Raw genomic sequence first — 13,593 nt, 5'->3', positions numbered from 1 at the left:
AACATCACATTACTCCCCAAGTGTCCTATTCTGATTTCACTGCAGTGCAATTTTATCTTTCTCCTACTCAGATGGTCACTGAATTTAAATTTTAAAACTGTTCCAATGTCTCCATTGTGTGTTTCTTTTTACTGATGAAAAGTCAGAAAAGATACTGGATTCCAATTCGCTATTATGGCTGTACTTTCAAGTCCTGGCTTTACTTCTCAGTGCTGCTTCTGCTGGAATGGCTATATAGATTGTATCAATACTGTTAAACCTGAGGATACATCACTGCTGTTTCATTTATGTTCACTTCCTTAGAATTCAAGGTATTTTTTACACAGACATATCCAGGCTTTTAAAAAAGAGGCAATTCATTTTGCATGGGCTGACGGGTGCTTTATTTTATGTAATTAATTATCATAATTAAAGTTGAGACAAATTCCTGAACGTACAGAAGTATGTAAGTGGCACAACTGCTGTTGCCACCTTTGATATTACAGAAATTGCAATCCAGAACTTCAGAAATTTTTAAGTCTGAGGTATTAGAAGGACTAAATGACTTAAAGCTCAGTGATTTCTAACAAACAAACAAAAAATGACATATAAAATACAGACTAACAGTAAAACCTTTTTGTAAAAGCATGAATAATTAGCATCATTAGGTATTTTTCTCATTCATATCATGTTATTATTCACTAATGTTATGTTCTGTGATCAAGGCTTGATGTGCTTCTAGCTGAACTCAGAATGCTTCCCACTATCTTGAAGCTACCCCCAGTGCTCCTCTGATAGGCCTTTGAAGAACCAGCAGAGTCTTCTCAGCTAAATGCATCTGTTCCTGTCTGGCTCTAAAGCAGTCCCCACCCACCCCCTAGCTCTCCACATAGCTTCAGGCAAGGCACTGAAGACAGATACTCCATGTCATGCAGGAATGGAGAGGTTTCTCTTGCCACCCATGTTTCAGAAAATGTAGGATTTCAACAAAATCTCTGGTATTCAACAATCATTGTCAAAAGATTTGAAATTTTTGTGTAACAGCTACCTCCTCTGGGAAGCTTTTCTTGACTTGGCTGACAATGCCGCACCCTCCTGTTTACATGTTTCCTTAGCACCCTACATTTCTCCTTCATAACAGTTGCAGGCTTACCCTTATTTGCTCATTGCTTATTTTCCCTGTTGGGCAGGGAAAAGTTCCTTAAGTTCCAGAAGGGCAAAGATCAGGTCTGTCTGGTTTATTGTTAGTATTGGACCCAATATTTATTTATTTCTTTTATAACTTTATTTTTCAGTACTTTTATATGGAATATTTTATATGACTGGGAGAGAAAGCACTTTTAAAAAAAAGAAAGAAATACAGTGCACTCAGATTTCTTCTTCAGTTACACAACAAGCCATATGAAGATACATATCACTAAGTCTTTCTCACCCTAAAATTTCTGCACTGTAGTGTGTTCTAACCTGTCTGACCTATTTGCAGTAGAATCAGCCCTGGGCATTCTATCAGTGTTCCTGCTTTCCAGCAAGGTGAAAAGCAAGAAGTCAGAAGAAAGGGAAAATAATCATGGTGTAGCTATTTAAAACTGTCTAAAACTGACCATGGTATAACATTTTCAAACTATTTACCAGCAGTCTGTTAAAAAAAAATCAGGCTACTAAAAAGACCATTTTGAAAAGTACTGATAGGTCTCATTAAAACTGGCAGTTTTGTCATTCTTGACACAATTCACTAATCAATTTCTCACACCTGACAACTGATAGTGATTACATCTAAACAGTCCTATTAAAATTGAGAGAAGCAGCATGGAGATAAGAAAGATAAAATTTTATTTCTGCTTCATGTTCCACCCTCATTGCCTAGACAGAAATAATCATGCAACAAAGATGCATTTGAGCAACCAAAAAATTAAAAATCATTTTAGCACCTGAAATTTAGTAGGAAACCACCTATTTTAGGTAAAGTTTTAACATCAAAGAGACAGGTATTCTGTCACCTGCAATCCTGGCAAAAGAAATTTTGAGGGTCTGTAGACTTTTGGGAAGATCCTCTGGAGAAGGGGATGGCAACCCACTCCAGTGTTTTTGTCTGGGAAATCCCATGGACAGAGGAACCTGGTGGGCTACAGTCCATGGGGGTTGCAAGGAGTAGTACACTATTGAGCAACGAACACTTTCTTCACTTTTTTGATTAGTTTGTTTTAAACTGCATGATACTAACTAGTATTTGTGTAGCTAAATTTATGGCTTTGGGAGAGAAATTCTCATCCTTACTACTTTATATGTCTGCTGCTGCTAAGTCGCTTCAGTCGTCTCCGACTCTGTGCGACCCCATAGACGGCAGCCCACCAGGCTCCCCGTCCCTGGGATTCTCCAGGCAAGAACATGGAGTGGGTTGCCATTTCCTTCTCCAATGCATGAAAGTGAAAAGTGAAAGTGAAGTCGCTCAGTCGTGCCCGACTCTTAGCGACCCCATGGACTGTAGTCCACCAGGTTCCTCTGTCCATGGGATTTCCCAGACAAAAACACTGGAGTGGGTTGCCATCCCCTTCTCCAGAGGATCTTCCCAACCCAGGGATCAAATCCCGGGTCTCCTGCACTGCAGGCAGACTCTTTGCTGTCTGAGCTACTAGGGAACCATCAACCAGAAATATACTACATTAAGAAGAATCTGTGAAGTTAGTTTAAAGTTCTTTTACTCCAAAGATAACTTCTTTTCGGAAACTTAATAGTGAGTTATACGTGTATCTTCACAATAAGAGGACTTAAAGTTCACTGAAAACATAAGTTCATGAATATCTATGGATTTAAAAAATAAAAGAACCATATGCATTTCAAGAAGAAGCTCCAGGCCCTGAACCTTCAGATGGAGCAGCCTGGTAAATCCTCAAAAGTCTCCTTTAGATTATGGAAACCTGAGAGGTTCCTCAATGCTGCTCAGCCTTCATCCAGTAAGAATATTCTTCCCAGAAAAGAATAAAAATGGAATAAATCGAATAGCGACCTTAGAAATTCCTACTACAAGAACAAACCCCATATTCAACATAAATCAAGGATAACATTCTTATGATCATTCTTGACTTTATAGGGAGGGAAATAGCCATATTTCCAGAGTTTGGTATTTCTTGTTTTCTCACTTTACACTGTGTATTCATCAGCATATTACATTGCCCTAAGGTGGTCTCAGTACCTAAGGCACTGCCTGGTACCTGCAGGTGTAGAGTGAATGATGTAAGAACAAACAAGATGGATAGATGGATGGATGGATGGATGGACACATAACCCTTGTCTGGAAAGCCCACGGGACCGGAGCAGGTGTTAGTGCCCTAGAGGAAGCAGTGGTTATAAAAATACATGCTGTCTTTAGGCCAGGTGCTTATAAGAGGGAGTGGCCCATACTGCACCCAGGGTTGGGAACCAAAATATATATTAAGTTAAAGAAATGAAAGCCCTGTGTCAAATAATAATTGTCATGCATATTTAATTCTATAAGCTTGGAAGCACCAAGTAAAGCTAATGCTACTATTTAGAAGTTATTTTGTTGAATATAGTCTATGTAAATAGCATTAAGAAACATCGAGGGACTTCTTTGGTGGTCCAGTGTTTGGGAATTTGCCTGTCAATACCGGGGACGTGGGTTTGATCCCTGCCCTGGGAAGATTCCACTGCTGTGGGGTAAGCACATGTACCACAACTACTGAGCCCAGGCGCCTAAAGCCCGTGCTCCCAACAAGAGAAGCCATAGCAATGAGAAGCCTGTGCACTGCAACTAGAGGGCAGACCCCAATCGCCACAACCAGAGAAAAGCCTGCGAGCAGCAACGAAGACCCAGTGCAGCCAAAAATAAATAATTATATTAAAAAAGAGAAATATCTAAAGATTAGTTATTTACCTTTAGGAAGCTAGTTTTCTCTCTCTCTGGCTGAACTAAGATTTCTGATAAACTACTCTGATCCATCATTTTATTATAATAGACTCTCAAGTAGGAACAGGCATGAAAATTGATGTTAGTTCACTTTTCAATTTTTTTCTTCAAAGGAGCTTTTAAAAATTTAAAATCTGAATTCTATATTAATTTTTTAAAGGTATTCTATAAATAATTAGCCAAAATAACTAAAATCTGTTCAGCTGAATGTCTTTAAAAATGCTCAGGAACAAGCATATAAAATTTGAGGCCAACAAAAAATGTTCTATTAGCAGTTAAGTTCAAATTATTAAAATGACAAAGCCATCAGTATCTACTGGTAACAGTTCAATACTAAACGGTGTGTATATATATTTATATGTGTATATATATATGATCATATATTAAATACACAGCAATAACAACACACACACAGCTCTCAACCTAGATGTATTTCTCCTATAAATAAGAACTCATATGTGTTAATCTTAGTGATAAAAGATTAATGAAGCAATATTATGTAAAGTACTTCGTGCGCCCCAAATAAAAGATGATATGACTAATAACTCAAAATCTGAAAGTGGGGCAGGGAGGAGGCATCAAGAGGGAAGAATAAGAAGAAACGTACCGTGCAAATATGAGGCCAGTGTTCAAATTGTTGTAAAATTCCTTGATTTAGTTCTTCTTTATATAATTCTTTGTAAAAATGTGGAAGCTTAGATATCCAAATGCCATTGCTATGCTTGTTTAGTATTTCCTTTATGCGGTTTTGAACCTCATCCATTTTATAAGTGTAAGAGGCAGGAGGCGTGACATTTGGTTTTTCAACAGCCTGATTTAAATTATCTTTAAATTAAAAAAATGATAGAATTAACCAGAATGCTTAACATTTCAGATTATCCCTATTATCTAGTATTTGTGTCTTTAGGCTTTGTTGTACTTCAGGCTTGTGGGGGTTAAGGGACTTCAAAGGGAACAGGATTAGGACAGCAGGACCATAACAACTTCATTCTGAGTTTTAATCCTGAAATAATCAGGAAGGTCAGTGGCCACTCAGAGAGGGAACCTAGCCCCTTTATTTAGCAAGGATATGTCACAGTTTAATTTAAACATCAGGATGATGTTTGCTCCATAATGAATAATGAAATTATTTAACCAATTATTTTCCAATTGCAACCAAGAAAGGTTAAACTTTAGACAATAATAGTATATCAGTTGAGTTCAGTTCAGTCGCTCAGTCGTGTAATGCTAAATTTAAAGCTGTATTTTACAAAGTGTAAGGATAATGCCTTAATAGTAAGATCAAAGAAACACTTTATAAAAAATAAACAACTCTCCAGGTTTTAAGACATGATGAATATGCCCTTTATTAATAAGAAAAAATAATTCAGCACTAAGCAAAAGTTCAAAAATTGATGCATGTGTAATAAACATCCTAGCCTCAGTTTATGAACATAAATAAAACATCTGGTGCCCACAGATAACTATTAATGATTTGCTTTTATTTCCCCAAAACAAGTCATTTATTTTACGTAAGTGAATATTACAGAGCTTTGGCTAGCCCTCTTACATTTATTTTTTATTTAAAACTTAGAATACCTGAGTTAATATCTTAATTTAAGTGTCCACAATAGCTGACATTTCTGGAAGAACTACGAAATTCATTCCACACCTTTTTAAAATTTTACTGGGATACAGACCAGAGTATATAAAAAATTACCATCTATAAACAAAATATGTTCATATCTTAATCATACAGTATTTCTGGTGGGATTCAATTTTTACTTTTTTACTTTATCTTATTTTAAAAACTGGCTTGTAGAGACACTTAGGCTGGTTTGGGGATGCTGGCCTCTGAGGATGCTAGGAAACGGAAGAGAGAGAGATCCCTTGAGGATGGCTGGATGCTGACTCTGCCTTACCCACCTGGCATGAGAACTGCCCTTTGCTGAGACTTAGCTTGGCTCAGCCAATAGAAGGTCCAGGATTTCCACATGTTTCCTATCAAAGGCACAGTTAATTTATAAAGTTCTTCCCAAATAATGTATATAAAAGAACCAGGAAGAAGGAAAAGATGAGTTTCTTGGAACTGGCCAGTCCCTCCCTTAAAGAGAGAGTCAGCAGTTGGCATGTAGTTGGAGTCTGCAAATGCACCTGCTCCATGGGGCTACTGGAGTTATTTAAGTTTCTGTGCCTTTTGTTCAACAAATCAAGGAAGTAATCTAGGCTGCCAGCAATTAGAAGAGGTTATGTGTATGAGGTTATTCAACGAGCCCCTGGGTGAATCGTAATCCTCCTGAAACAAGTCCTCTTGGTTCTGCAGAAAAAGCTTATTCTAATTTAAAAGGATTTACAACCTCTAAAGGGTATGTGGCTTTACCAAGTGGTCATTTTTCAGAAAATGCATATGTAAATATAATTGATAAAGAAAAAAATCAAACCGTTCCATCAATTTTCATGAGAAATACTGGAGATACATTCCTATGGAAAAAATGATTTCAACTCAGTAAGAATCACATGTAAAGCAGCAAATCATTTAAAACTACATGAATTTCATGCAGTATAAGTACTAATTCTGAAAACCATGTATTCCTCCGGTGGGTCTAACAGCAAGGGATTTACACTTTAGTTGGAGAAGACAAGTGTGTGCACTTCTGATCTTCAGATTCTTCAACTTTATTCTGTCTTTTATTGTCCTTTTGGATTGTATATATTCATATTTAGATGCTTACGGTCACTGCACACAGTTTATGAGCCCAGTTTTCACTTAGTGTTAAGTATGTGAAAGTATTTTATGAGTAACTGAAACTATTTTTTCAGTTAAGTCCCCTATTTATGTGCTTTAAATCTTACTCTCTAATGAGTGAGAGTGACAAGGGACACAAGGATCTCTGTAGGTAACAAGCGGGAAGTGACAGACAGGTCTGGTACGAGGAAAGCCTCAAGTAAGAACAATAATGATACCCTTGGAGGTATTACTTTGTCTTTAGATCACTACAATTCATAACTTAAAGAAATCAGAAAAGAGAGGAGGAGAGATATATTACAAGTGGGAGAAGGTGAGAACCAATGTCAAAAGCCACCACTAGACACTCTTCTTAGGGTTCTGAGGCTCCAGAAGCCATAATGTATCATAAAAATAATGTTTAGAAAACATACCACTCATTTCCTTAGTACAGGTTCTTGACAGATGCATCTGAAAACGTGGCGGAAGGGATGCCTTTGGGCTAAACCTAAGGTATAAAACAAAGGTAAATTAAAATTCAAAGGGCAAAGTCAGTACCAAGTTTCAAACGCTATACTTTCCATTTAAAGTTTCTGTGGCATTGAGCAGCAAAATAAGTCACTAAAGTATTTCAAAAGGGGAAAATTAAAATGATACCTTGTATCAGCTTTCATATTCACTGAAGGAAAGTATATTAAAGGTTGAATTTAAACTAGTAATTTAAAAAAAACTTGGAAGTCACATTTCCCCAATGGCTCAGTGGGTAAAGAATCCACCTGCAATGCAGGAGATGCAGGAGACTCAGGTTCAATCCCTGGGTCCGGAAGATAACCTGGAGAAGGAAATGACAACCTACTGCTGTATTCTTGCCTGGAAAATTGCACAGAGGAGCCTGGTGGGCTACAGTTCATGGGGTTGCAAAGAGTCAGACACAACTGAGCACACAGACGCATTAAGAAACTAGCAATACAAAACAAAGAAAGCTATGTGAAGAATAAACAGTTGAACATAAAGAATATTTTTGAATGTAACTAAAAAATGGAAGACTTGCATTACCAGGTACTGAAATGTGTTATACAGGTACAACATAGTTGGACAAGATAAGTAAAATAGTAGAGTGCTTATAAATACTCAATTTACATTATATTAATATCTCAGCACAAGATAAAAGTGGTATTTCAAACCAGAGAGGGGATGCTCAATTCATGACTTAGGAAAGAAAGGTAGATTTCCCACCTCATACCCTCACCAAAATAATTTTTGTGTGAATTGTATTGGAAATATGTAGAAAATTTTTCTAAACATAAGGACAAAGAAATACCACCCCCCACCCACAAACAGAAATAATTTGTGTTCATGTCTGCCTGTCTCACTAGACTCCAAATGTCTATTACCTGAGTTTCTACTGCCTAGGGCACTAATTATTTGTGTTTCTAGCTTCTAATTACTTGTGTTTCTAGTACCTAAGGCAGTGCTTGGTACATGCAAGGAGGAGTGAATGCAGTAAGAAGGAATAGGATGATTGAATGAATCAAAGACTTCCCAGCAGTGGGTATGGGAGTAGAGGTGATTGTGACACAGTACACCTATTTCACAACGTTTCAACAATATGCAATATTCTAAAAATTAGATCAATTCTCTGAAATGAAGCACATCGGAGGCGGTCCCAAGATGGTGGAGGAACAGGATGGGGAGACCACTTTCTCCCCCACAAATTCATCAAAAGATCATTTGAATGTTGAGCAACTTCCACAAAACAACTTCTCAACACTGGCAGAGGACACCAGGCACCCAAAAAGGAAGCCCAATCTCTTTAAAGTAGGTAGGACAAAATATGGAGAAGGCAATGGCACCCCACTCCAGTACTCTTGCCTGGAAAATCCCATGGACGGAGGAGCCTGGTGGGCTGCAGTCCATGGGGTCGCTAAGAGTCGGACACGACTGAGCTACTTCACTTTCACTTTTCACTTTCATGCATTGGAGAAGGAAATGGCAACCCACTCCAGTGTTCTTGCCTGGAGAATCCCAGGGACGGGGAGCCTGGTGGGCTGCCGTCTATGGGGTCGCACAGAGTCGGACACGACACGACTGAAGGGCTTAGCAGTAGCAGCAGCAGCAGGACAAAATATAAAAGACAAAAGCAGAGACAAAAGATTTAGGGATGGAGACCCGCCCTGGGGAAGGAGTCATGAAAGAGGAGAGGTTTCCACAAGGCGGGTTTGTGGGGAGTTTTGGAATCTCAGGGGACAACATAACTGGGAGGAAAAAAAAAAAGAAATGAAGCACATCTCTTAAATTCTAAAAGAAATGATTAGACTGTAGGCTACAAGCAAACGTTTATTTAGTATATGATACTCTGCAATTATAAGAGCATCACATTTGTGTATTAATGCATCTGGATAATACAGAAGATGCCAAAAACATATCCAATTCCTACTTATGCAGAACTGGCAGGGAGACAGCCATCCTTTCCCTTGATTCAGAACCCTAAGAAATGTAAACTGTAATCTTCGCCTGCTTTGAGTCAGCAGTGAGGACTTGAGCAGGAAGCAGGGGGTTATGAACAAAGAATGAAAGAAAGCACAGCAAGGATATGGTAGGGGCTGCTTTGGTTCAAGCCTTGGTGGGTCTAATGCACAGGAAAGAAAACAGTTAACACAGCAAAAGAAAAATAGTCAAGGAAAACCACAGGGGCCCATGAAAAACAAACACAATAAGATAACAGAGGTCCAACCAGTTTTATAACAGTAAGTATAAAAGACTTATTACTTTGTTTCTTAAAAGACAAATATTTAGGCTGTCCCCTCCCCAAAAAAGCCACATTTAAACATACGCCATTTATTAGAGACACACTATTATCCCACTAATATTTAAGGACCTACTATTACGTGCCAGGCACTGTGTCAGAGCGTAATGATCAATGATACACAAGAGAAAGATACCATTAGTCTCATGGACTACACATACAGCTGAGAAAACTATGGCAAGCAGCTAGTAAATGGCCTCCCAATGCTTCCTGCCTCTGGTACCACAGCCTTGTGTAATCCCCTCCCTTTGAGTAACTTGCTTCTAATCAATAGGATACTTTAAGGTTGAGGGGATTATACATAATTAGATTACAGAAGATTCTAATTTCCACTTTGCTAGCATAATCTCTCTTTGCTAGCTCTGATGAGGCGAATGGCCGCGTTAGGGAGGCCTACATAGCACGAAATTGAAGTTGGTCTTTGGCCAGCCAGATGAATCTAAGGCAAAACTCAAAAGGAATAGATTGTACCAACAACCATGTAAGTGAGCCTGGAAGGGGATTCGTCTCAGCTGACCCCAGCTGACAGTGTGATTGCAGTTGCATGAGAAACTCTGAAACAGGAAACCTAGCTGAGTGGTTCTTAGATTCCTAATCCACAGAAGCTATGGGATAATAAGCATGTGCTGTAAACTGCTAAATTTGTGGTCATCTGTTACATAATAGATAATTAATGCATTGACTGAATATATATATATAAGAACAAAGTCTACTAAGTGCTGTAATAGGGGGAGTAGGTGTAATAAAAGCACATGACAAAAGCAACAAACCAAATTAGGAGGTACAGAGAGGAGCAAGTAGAAAGTAAAGGTTATGAACACTTATTATAAATTTATAATAACCTGAGTAGTTTGGCACTGTGAAAGAAGAGATAGGTATAGTCAATGATTCTAAACGGAAAGCCCAGAAATTGAATCATATAACAATTTAGTATTGGTAGAGACAGCATTTCAAACCATCAGGAAAAGAAAGTATTATGTCATAACTGATATTAGGACATCATAACAGGAAAGATTCCTACTCTCACACAATTTCAATGTGCATGCTCAGTTGCTCAGTTGTGTCTGGTTCTTTGTAACCCCATGACTGTAGCCCCCTAGGCTCCTCTGTCCATGGGATTTTTCAGGCAAGAATACTGGAGTAGGTTGCCATTTCCTCCTCCAGGGGATCTTCTCAACCCAGGGATCGAACCGGCGTCTCCTGCATTGCAGGTGGATTCTTTACCCACTGAGTCATCTCTCACACTACACAATAAAATAAATTCTAGGTGAATTAAAGGTTTAAATGGAAAAAATAAAACCATCAAAATTCTAAAAGTAAACAGAAGACATACTACATAAATTGGGGGTAGAAATGCTTTTTCAGACATAACACCTAAAGGCAAAAGCCATAAAGGAAGAGATTAATAGATGTAACTAGAAAATTTTAAAGTTTTTGTATACCCAAAATATCATAATTAAATAAACAAGGGAGGGGCTTTCCTGATGGCTCTCAGTAGTAAACAGTTCGCCTGCCAATGCAGAAGACACAGGTTCAATCCCTGATCCGGGAAGATTCCACACACTGTGGAGCAAGTAAGTTTGTGTGCCACAACTACTGAGCCTGTGTTCTAGAGCCTGGGAGCTGCAACCACTGAGCCTATGTGCCGTAATTACTGAACTCACATGCCACAACTACTGAAGCGTGAGTGCCCTAGAGCCAAGAGAAGCCACTGCAACGAGAAACCTGTGCACTGCAACTAGAGTAGCTCCACTCTTGAAACTAGAAAAAAGCCTGCACAGCAATGAAGACCCAGCACAGCCTTAATAAATAAATAAATAAAATGAAAGAAAGAAACTGAGGAAACATTGCCAACATATTACAGGATGAAAAGGTCAACATCGTAATTTATAAATCACTTTTATAAATTAGAAAGAAAAACCAACAAATGACAAAATATGTAAGTTATAAAAGATCCCCAAATGGGCTAATAAACATATAAAAACATAACCTCCTTAAGAATCAAAATCAAAAACATAGAAATTAAAGCACAGGAACATTTTTTTCTACATTTTAGAACACCAAATAAAAAACTGATGCCCAGTGTTGGCAAGTGCCCAGGTAAACTATCATTCCCATGTGTTTCTAGCAAACTCTATCTGGTATCATTGTTTAGAGTACAAATTAATAAAGCATTAGTGTGTATACCCTCTTACCCAGAGAGTCTACTTCCACTAATTTATTCTAAATAACTAGTTGTGAATACAGGCAAGGATTATTCTACATATACGTTCATTGTAGAATTGCTTGCAATAGTGAAAATCATTTATATTTAACAATAAATGTCTAGACTATGAACTAGCCTGACACTAAAAATGATACTGTAGATGTATATTTAACAACAGAAAATGTTAGTATATTGTCTTTTAAAACAGGTTAAAAAACAGTAATATACATCATGACCCAATTTGTATTTTTAAAACTTTTATAAATAATATAGAAAGATATTTTTTAATGTTTACATTTATGTTTAGATTAGAGGTGATTTTTTTCTCTTTTACTTGCTTATACTTTGCAAATTTTCCATACAATACACATTAATACTTCTGTAATCACAACAATAAATGTATTTTAGAAAATGTTGCCTATAATTATTTAGTATATGACTTTTAAAGCCTACAAGATCTCAGAAACATACATTCATTTACTTTAGCTTAATACTTGCAAGATACCTTTACAATCATGGTTCCCATTGGCTAATGCCAAACAGTCCTTTATTTATATTCAAAGTCCATGATCTTACTATGATATACATACAGTGATTTCTTGTCTCATTCTAGGCCTAATGAAACCCTGATCTTCAGCACCATATTCACCTATGTTTCATGCATACATATATTTAAACATCCCATTTTAATAATCATCATTTTAACAAAATACAATGGTTGTGAATTATATTTTTTTAGTAATAAACATTTCCCAGAGAAACCACAAATCAATCATATGTCCTCACTTTTGACTCCTCTTTCTATTTCACTGTTCAGTTCAGTTCAGTCGCTCAGTCGTGTCCGACTCTTTGCAACCCCATGAATCGCAGCACGCCAGGCCTCCCTGTCCATCACCAACTCCCGGAGTTCACTCAGACTCACGTCCATCGAGTCAGTGATGCCATCCAGCCATCTCATCCTCTGTCGTCCCCTTCTCCTCCTGCCCCCAATTCCTCCCAGCATCAGAATCTTTTCCAATGAGTCAACTCTTCGCATGAGGTGGCCAAAGTACTGGAGTTTCAGCTTTAGCATCATTCCTTCCAAAGAAATCCCAGGGCTGATCTCCTTTAGAATGGACTGGTTGGATCTCCTTGCAGTCCAAGGACTCTCAAGAGTCTTCTCCAACACCACAGTTCAAAAGCATCAATTCTTCGGTGCTCAGCCTTCTTCACAGTCCAACTGTAACATCCATACATGACCACAGGAAAAACCATAGCCTCGACTACATGGACCTTTGTTGGCAAAGTAATGTCTCTGCTTTTGAATATGCTATCTAGGTTGGTCATAACTTTCCTTCCAAGGAGTAAGCGTCTTTTAATTTCATGGCTGCAGTCACCATCTGCAGTGATTTTGGACCATAGTAAATTTAGATTGATACCTACAGTGCTAGAGAATATCAGTTACATTATTTTTCTAGAATCTTCCAGTTTGTTAACTGGCAGATATGAGTTCTTTAAGCATAATTTTTGAGAATGGGCTTCTGGGGTCCATATATTTCCTGCATTAGTAGACGAACATGCATGCATATGTGTACCAATTAATTTTTCTGGGAAGATCACATAGCTTTCATTAGCTTCTCAAAAGATATGGTGACTTTAAAAAGTTTAAACTCATAATAGTTTATACTACTTAAGATTACTCCTTAATATTTCATAAGTTTAGAAATAAAATCTTTTGCTATTATTCTATTTTGGTAAGAGCAACTTCTTTGATTTTATAGTTTGAAAGGCAGCCCATACCCTCTGCCACCAGATGGTATTTAGATTTCTCTTAGGTAACTTTCAATTTGTATTATATTCTTTTAAAAAAGGTTTGATGAAGATGTTTTACAACAACTTTAATAGCTTTAATTAAAATAGTCTGAAATACATCCATGCAAAGACAGACAACTGAAGGCAGGTATGCAGTTCTAGAAATCACTGTACAAGAATGA

General features: G+C 37.6%; 1 protein-coding gene across 6 annotated transcripts in view; it reads right to left on the bottom strand.

The window, feature by feature from the left end:
* The window catches only part of TDRD7 (tudor domain containing 7), a 102,252-nt gene that overhangs the window by 49,475 nt on the left and 39,184 nt on the right, over nt 1–13,593 (bottom strand). For 4 of the 6 annotated variants that reach the window (XR_015169926.1, XR_015169927.1, XM_086415983.1 and 1 more), the window contains 2 exons: nt 7,043–7,116; nt 4,512–4,729 (listed from right to left, as the gene is read on the bottom strand). Coding sequence is in view for 2 of the 6 variants with exons in the window: in XM_086415983.1 (XP_086272109.1) it covers nt 4,512–4,729; nt 7,043–7,116 (292 nt within the window). In the remaining 4 variants the exon portion in view is untranslated. The remainder of the gene's footprint in view (nt 1–4,511; nt 4,730–7,042; nt 7,117–13,593) is intronic. The other 2 variants (XM_086415984.1, XM_086415985.1) reach the window with 1 other exon arrangement.

The sequence above is a fragment of the Bos grunniens genome, chromosome 8 (genome assembly GCF_055505025.1).
Source record: "Bos grunniens cultivar Pamir isolate PY7600 chromosome 8, Bosgru_T2T1.0, whole genome shotgun sequence".
Lineage (NCBI taxonomy): Eukaryota > Metazoa > Chordata > Mammalia > Artiodactyla > Bovidae > Bos > Bos grunniens.
This window is presented reverse-complemented; position numbering and strand designations above follow the sequence as displayed.